Source organism: Adelges cooleyi, unplaced genomic scaffold, assembly GCF_023614345.1.
Source record: "Adelges cooleyi isolate 19-005CV unplaced genomic scaffold, UGA_ACOO_1.1 ACOO_flye_CR_arks_rails_tigmint_CR_PRNA_9, whole genome shotgun sequence".
Lineage (NCBI taxonomy): Eukaryota > Metazoa > Arthropoda > Insecta > Hemiptera > Adelgidae > Adelges > Adelges cooleyi.
In genome coordinates this window covers 10045241-10052068 of record NW_026096579.1, presented here as the reverse complement: position 1 = coordinate 10052068, position 6828 = coordinate 10045241, and the positions used below count along the sequence as shown (strand labels likewise).

General features: G+C 27.3%; 1 protein-coding gene across 3 annotated transcripts; it reads left to right on the top strand.

Moving 5' to 3' along the window:
• The first annotated feature begins 343 nt into the window (after window positions 1–343).
• LOC126846384 (uncharacterized) lies at window positions 344–6371 on the top strand. Of its 3 annotated transcripts, none has more exons than XM_050585742.1 (7): window positions 344–440; window positions 1394–1647; window positions 2046–2158; window positions 2240–2384; window positions 4784–4929; window positions 5198–5282; window positions 6029–6371. In XM_050585742.1, exons 2-7 carry the CDS (start codon window positions 1588–1590, stop codon window positions 6059–6061), a joined length of 582 nt encoding a protein of 193 aa, XP_050441699.1. In that variant the 5' UTR covers window positions 344–440; window positions 1394–1587; the 3' UTR covers window positions 6062–6371. The 3 variants fall into 3 exon arrangements, with proteins under 3 accessions (XP_050441699.1, XP_050441700.1, XP_050441698.1); XM_050585743.1 differs by having other exon boundaries at window positions 347–440; window positions 1394–1727; XM_050585741.1 differs by lacking the exons at window positions 344–440; window positions 1394–1647 and adding an exon at window positions 1792–1933.
• The last annotated feature ends 457 nt before the right edge of the window (window positions 6372–6828 follow it).

Sequence of the window (6828 nt, the reverse complement as noted above, 5' to 3'; positions counted from 1 at the left end):
CCTCAAAACATCGTCATAACATTATCACGGTTTGAAACATTACAATGGATTTGGTAAAAACAGTTCACACTGTAGGTAAGTGACAGTACGGCTTCCTTAGAAACGTTTTAAAAATACATACGAATTGCGAGTTGCCTGCCAATAGTGTCTATTCGCGTTGTTGAACTTCATAATATTTTTATGTTATACGGCAAGTACCTACAAATGTATACTCCAAGTTTATTTTAAGTTTAGAACGTATATAAACTATCGTTTCTACGTTGCTGTTCGAAAAAAAACATTAATTTTGTTTAAGGTTCGAAAGTGTTAAGATAATTATTCAATACACGTCCAGTTAATTATTTGTTGTTTTTTATTTAGATTTTGTGTTTTTTTTTTAATTACAATTAATTCATTAAAAATACGACGCAAATTTAGAAATCAATTTAAACCACTCCAAGGTAAAATTATATTATTGTTATTATGTATGAATTTATTAGATTAATAGTGCAATTTAATATTAAATGCTAGTGTTCGAATCGGGAAAAACAAAGAAGAACGAAATTAAATATTTTAAAGTGCCTTATAAACGTAACATTGATCACAGACCCCAAGCCCTCGTTCATTCTCGTATACTATTACTACGTTTTTGTAAAATTTTAATCTAAAATCAAAAATACTTTAAGGTTATAAAATACGAAAGAAATTAAAAAATCTTTTATTCAACTTTTAAAAATGCTTACATAGTTGATTTTATTTTTGAAACCCCAAATAGTTTCTAAATATGTATTGTCTTTAGAGTAATTTTAACTGGCATCATTTAATGATTTTAAAATCTATAAACTCGCACTGAAGTGTTTTTTTTTATTTGGTTTTATCATTTGTACTTACTTAAAACTTAAAATAATTCTTAAGATGTGCTGGTGTTTGTATGTCATTTTCATAACCAGAAGTTAAGTAAATCCCTACGTTAAACAACTCTGTCTAATGACTATCGTTTGTTACATTCAATCTGGAATTCATCCTTCTGTGATTTTACGTATACCCAATTAGGATTTAGTTGTATTGAACTTTGGGGCTTCAAGGTGGTCAAAGAGCTTAATTATAAAAAGCGATTTCACCTAATATCAGGGGGGGGGGGTGGGGCTTAATACAGTACATTTATAAACCATCTCCACCCGTGTAAAATCAGTTTTTTTTATAATTTTACCATCGATTTATATAATAATGCGTAGTAGTAGACTTATGACAAAATAAACAAGCATGACCGTTGATAGGTAATACTGCGCAGCATATTTTCAAATGTACTAAGACAGAAAAATTTCGTAACATCGTGATCGTGCCCGTTTATAAAGCACTTATTCTACTTCGGTTATACACACAGTGTACTTAAAATGGGGAAAACATTTTTCAGTGAAAAATAATTGTTCACCAACAAAACGCGATCTATACTCAGAGCGTAAGGGAACGCGTCCGACCGAGCAACAACACCAACAAGCAACAACAGCGACCAGGGCTCTGGTTATCGCTTATTACCAACGGTTACCAACTGATAACAAAAATAATAGGCGGTCGGCCGGCCTCCCAAAAGAAAATCAATTATTTGTAATGGCACTCTGGAAACGTTTTCCATCCCTGACTATACGGTTGTCGTCAGTCGCGTCTCTGGTGAGTATTTGTGTTGCAAGGTTACGTTGAAAATTCCTGCCGTAGTTTCCAAGTTAATTTGAATCGTCTATACGACTCAGGTAATGTAATACATACTCTTTATTGAATTGATAATAGAATAAAACTCAAGGTCGCGAGGTTGTAGAGATAATAGACGGTAAACAATTCAAATATTATTTACTGTAGAAATTTCCGTGTTTCTATGGCCGACATTTCAACAAGTGGTGTAATAGCTCTAATATTAGCACTTGTTGCGGTGGTGTTGTGTTCAAATTGGTTTTCGATTGTGAGTAATGCGTTACCTGTGTGTGTGTGTTAAGTCTTTAAAATAAACAGAGGAGCACATTACTTTATTCGTTGTATATTTCGTTACTGAGTTTTATTTTATTTTATTACAGCACAAGGTATTCTACAGTTCCAACATGGCTGATGATTGGAAAAACGCTACGTCTGTGTATGACTTTACAGTCAAAGACATCAAAGGAAATGATCTGTCGTTGGAAAAATACAAGTGAGACATGCCACTCAATAAAATATACTTATTTTTCTTGAAAAGTTTTATTTTAAATTAATTATTATTATGTTGTTTTAGGGGTTTTGTATTGATCATTGTGAACGTTGCTTCCAAATGCGGCTATACTGCCAAGCATTACAAAGAGCTTAATGAGTTGGATGAGAAGTATCGCGATAAAGGACTGAGAATTCTTGCATTCCCATGTAACCAATTTGGGGGCCAGGTAATAATTCATGTAATTTATAAATAGACCTACTAATTATTTCATGGAATAATTTAAATAGGTTTAAAAATGTTGTCTAAATGATTTGTGGTAGGTAAACATTTATTATACGACTTTCAAAATTAAATTTGTTATAATACTGTTGTTATTATAAGTGTTGTAACAAATTATACTAAGAAAATAAATTGTTTAAAAATTAAAACCACTACCTAAAATAGAATTTAATTAAAAATGTTAGTTATATTTCACTAAAACTTAACAAAATTTTATTTATCTGTATTAAGATTGAATACTATAAGACAGTATTGATTAAAAATGGCTGGAGTGGTATCACGTGGCTGGGGTGTGGTCAGTGGTGGGTGCGAATAGGATAATATCTCTAAGGGAGAGGGGTTCCAAGCCTCCTCCCTTATTTTATTTAATAGAATATTTCACTCTTCTTTTTTAATTACTTTTTCTGTTTTTTTTTAAAAAAGATTTCCTAATTATACAGTGTATATGTCCCAAAAATCAAATGGTACGTACCACAAGTACTTAAAAAATATTATTTATTAAATTTCTGACCATAAGACCATTTAAATTAAATAAGTTCTTAAAATAATATATGCCACTAAAGAAGCAATAATACTTTAATTTAAATTTGTATGATATTAATTGCCCCTACAATTTTTTTTTTCTTTATTATAGGATTCATCAACGCAGGTATTTATGAGTAGAGATTTAATATTTAGTGTTTGATATACTTACAAAATAATATTAGAAAATATTGGTTTTGATTTTCAATTTGTTTACAAAAATATTAGGCAATTAAAAAAAAACTAGTCGTGCTAGAAAAAAACAAATCAAATAAAATGTAAAATTCTGTTGTAGAATGTAACAAATAACATATAAATTTGTTAATAGCAATGCTGCCCTTCTAAGTAGTACAAATGCCTTAAACCAGAAGTACAAAAAATTCAAACCAGTTTTTAATTTATTGAGTACGCTTTTTAGAGCAAAAATACTGTATCTATTGACCAATTGAAAAATTTAACACAGTATTAAATAATAATTATTAAAAATGCTGAAATCACTTAATATCAATAGGTAAAAATGGCGTAAGATGATTATACAAGAACACTGTAAGTACACTTAGTACGAGCCGATATCTTCCTATACTTCCTACTGTTTTAATAACCATTTAAATTTATAAAATATTTAATTTTGTTATTTGTTTTATCGTATTCATCATTGTTTCATTTAATTTTTATGGGTAAACATTAAAATAACATGACATATAGAGTATAGACGTATAGTATAACATGATGTATAGGCAAAATATTATACTGCTTATTTTCCAATCTTATTTACAGAGTTAAACTTATCTCATTTTACATAATTAATTTAATGAAATCATTATTTTAAATAAAAAAGTTTTCAATAAAAATCTTTGTTAATGCAAACTAACAAAAACTAGTTTTTAAAATTTTAATTATAAATAGTACTTTAAAAGAGTATTTTTGGAAGCTACGTTTTAAAGTCAAATAACAAACTACAAAATATATTGACTACGCTATATTGATTTACCTAAAAAGAATCTTGACAGTGGCCATTTCTTATTGGACGAAAGACAAGCTACTATGACCGGACAGGAAGAGAAAAAAAATGAATTAGACAAAATATAGTGCCATAGTATATATATATAACAAAATACATGTTTAATACATTTAATAATGTCAACTCGTTTTTATATCAATTTGTATAAGCTTAAGGAATAATTGTTTTTGTTATTTTCATCTACTTTTACTCTCCTGCACTGCTCCTCTTTATACATTTTAGGAAATAAGACGATTCAATATTTTCGTTTTTTTTAAAACTTAGTAACTGTTTGAAAAGAAAAACATTATTAATTGTATGTATCCTATTGAAAAATTGACGTTATTTATTTGCTTTATATTGTGAATAATTTTCTAACTCTTTACTATGGTTAAGAGAGTGTCATTTTGATCCAAAAAAGCTTAACCTATAATAAATAAAGTAGATATAGATTTCTTTGACTTAATTTATGATGTTTTGTTAATATCCATGTAGTTTTTTTAAACTAACTTCCCAAATAAATTTTAAAGACCAGCATTGTTCAGCTGTACAGTTGCTTGAAAGTACATTAAGTTTTTTTTCTTTAATGTTACTGTGTTTATTTATATTTATAGAAGCCAATACTTTTTAGTTAGGTTATGTAAACTATAAATATTTAAAATTTTAAACTATGAAATGCAACTAAACATAATTTTTCATACCGTGGTTTTAGGTGTATATTTTTTTTGTGTCACATTTTGTATAATTAATACTATCGTCATATTATTGTATAACATTAATTATTACTTATTGTTTACACTAAATAAAACTTTTAAAATTTTCAGGAACCTGGTGACAGTGATGCAATCTGTAGCTTTGCAGAAAAGAAAAGTGTCAAGTTTGACTTGTTTGAAAAAGTTAACGTCAATGGCAGTGATGCACATCCTTTATGGAAATATTTGAAAGAAAAACAAGGTGGCACTTTAATTGAGTAAGTTATTATTATTCAAAGATACCACTTTAGTATTTTGAATTTTTAAAAGTTCATAGATTTTTGTTTTTATATTTTATTAAAGATATGTATTTAAGATATGCCATTGAGTAACATGGCAAATTATTAATTAACTGTCAACAGTTTTTACTTCTACATTTCTATAATAATATACACTTTATATGACAATCCTTGTAATTTTATCATTACAAGGATAATATAAAACTTTTATCAATATTTTTTAATACAATATTTTATTTGTTATTAGTGCGATCAAGTGGAACTTCACCAAGTTCATTGTCGACAAAAGTGGCCAACCCGTGGAGAGACATGCTGCTAATGTCAGCCCATTGGTAATGTAACATATTATTCATTGTTTTTATAATGTAGTGTTTCGAATTTAAATATTCAAATTGGAATCCTTCTTTTTTAATATTTTAATTGTTCAAAAATGCCCAATAATTATTATAAATACTGTTATATCCTGTTTTGTCTGGTAGGCATTTAACAATTTTTAATTTTTCCAAATAATTATTTATAAACGTTTAAAAAAAGAAGTTTAAAATTTTGAACCATCTGGAATAAATCCATAAGAAATAGAATCTATTTATTCTGGAAAAGTTCCAAAGAAAAAAACTTTGTGAAGTATTAAATGTTCGGAAAATTTGAGTTAGCAAATAGTTACATGGTCTTAAACCAAGTTCTTACCCCTCAAATTACTTCGCAAAAAAAAAAAAAAACGCACCATAATCATAATTGGTTTAAAGGTAGGTATTTAAACACTTATTTTAACCTAACCTTCGAGACAGAGCTTAAACTTGAATAAACATCAGTGGACTAGGTTACTAGAAGACTAGAGCTTTTGGTTTTTACCAAGAAGTGCCTGGTACATTATTTAACCAAGTAAAATAATTTTTTGTATGCTTACGGTTTTAAGTACTCGTTATTTTGTATTAATGGCTAATTAAAAACAAGTAATGGGTACATAAAACTGTATGGGTATGTAAATCAGAAAGAGTACCCAAAATTCATGTATTGTGCATTGTTTATGAGTATATAAATATATTATTTTGTTTAATACAATTTATTTATTTTTTAGGGATTGGAAAAGAGCTTGGAGAAGTATTTTTAAAAGAGCATTATAATATAATAATTAATCAAAAATAATCCAGTTTTTTTTTTATATGTTTATGAATTTTATTATATCTTACTTATGAACTATATTTGTCTTAAAGTATTTAGACTGCATAACGTCACAATTCTACTATTAAGATTTGATGGTTATTATTATTATTATTTTTTCATTAAAGTTTTTTAAGTAATATTGTAGTGAGTAGGCATTGATTAAGGCGATGTAATAGTGTTCAAATTTTATTTTATCTTTGTATTTATTATAATAAAACTATATTAATGATATATATTATATATATATCTATCGGTAATCAATTTTTTTTTTGATATTGAAAATTATAAATTTATAATTAGTGTTGCTATGTGGTGTACGCCGTGTAAATGTTGCACAATATTATAAATTGATAATTTATGAATTAATTGATCAATGATTAGAGATCAATTAACATATTTTGGTATATCTGTGTGACTGTTAAAATGGATAATAGGATTTAAGTGGATTATGTTTCTGTTGTGTAATACAACCTTTTTAAAAGTTTAATTTGACCCTTAAAGAGGATGGTTTCTAGTTGTAAGGTGTGGTAATTTTGCAGTTAAGTTAAAATTATATGACCTCAAGTCCAACTACTTCGCACAAACGCAACAAAGTGGAGAAAATTAGAATAGTAAAATTTTAAGACAAAGAGGGTTATTAATTACAATCTACTTTTTTTGTATTATCGATTAATTCAATTATTTATCTTATTAACTATTACCTATTCACTTTTC

What these genes read in the sequence shown, in the direction of transcription:
- LOC126846384 (XM_050585741.1), top strand. Translation starts at nt 1,850, where the DNA reads ATGGCCGACATTTCAACAAGTGGTGTAATAGCTCTAATATTAGCACTT. An exon ending in CTGTCGTTGGAAAAATACAA is followed by an intron (nt 2,159 to 2,239) that starts GTGAGACATGCC and finishes ATGTTGTTTTAG; the next exon opens with GGGTTTTGTATTGATCATTG. An exon ending in CAAGGTGGCACTTTAATTGA is followed by an intron (nt 4,930 to 5,197) that starts GTAAGTTATTAT and finishes ATTTGTTATTAG; the next exon opens with TGCGATCAAGTGGAACTTCA.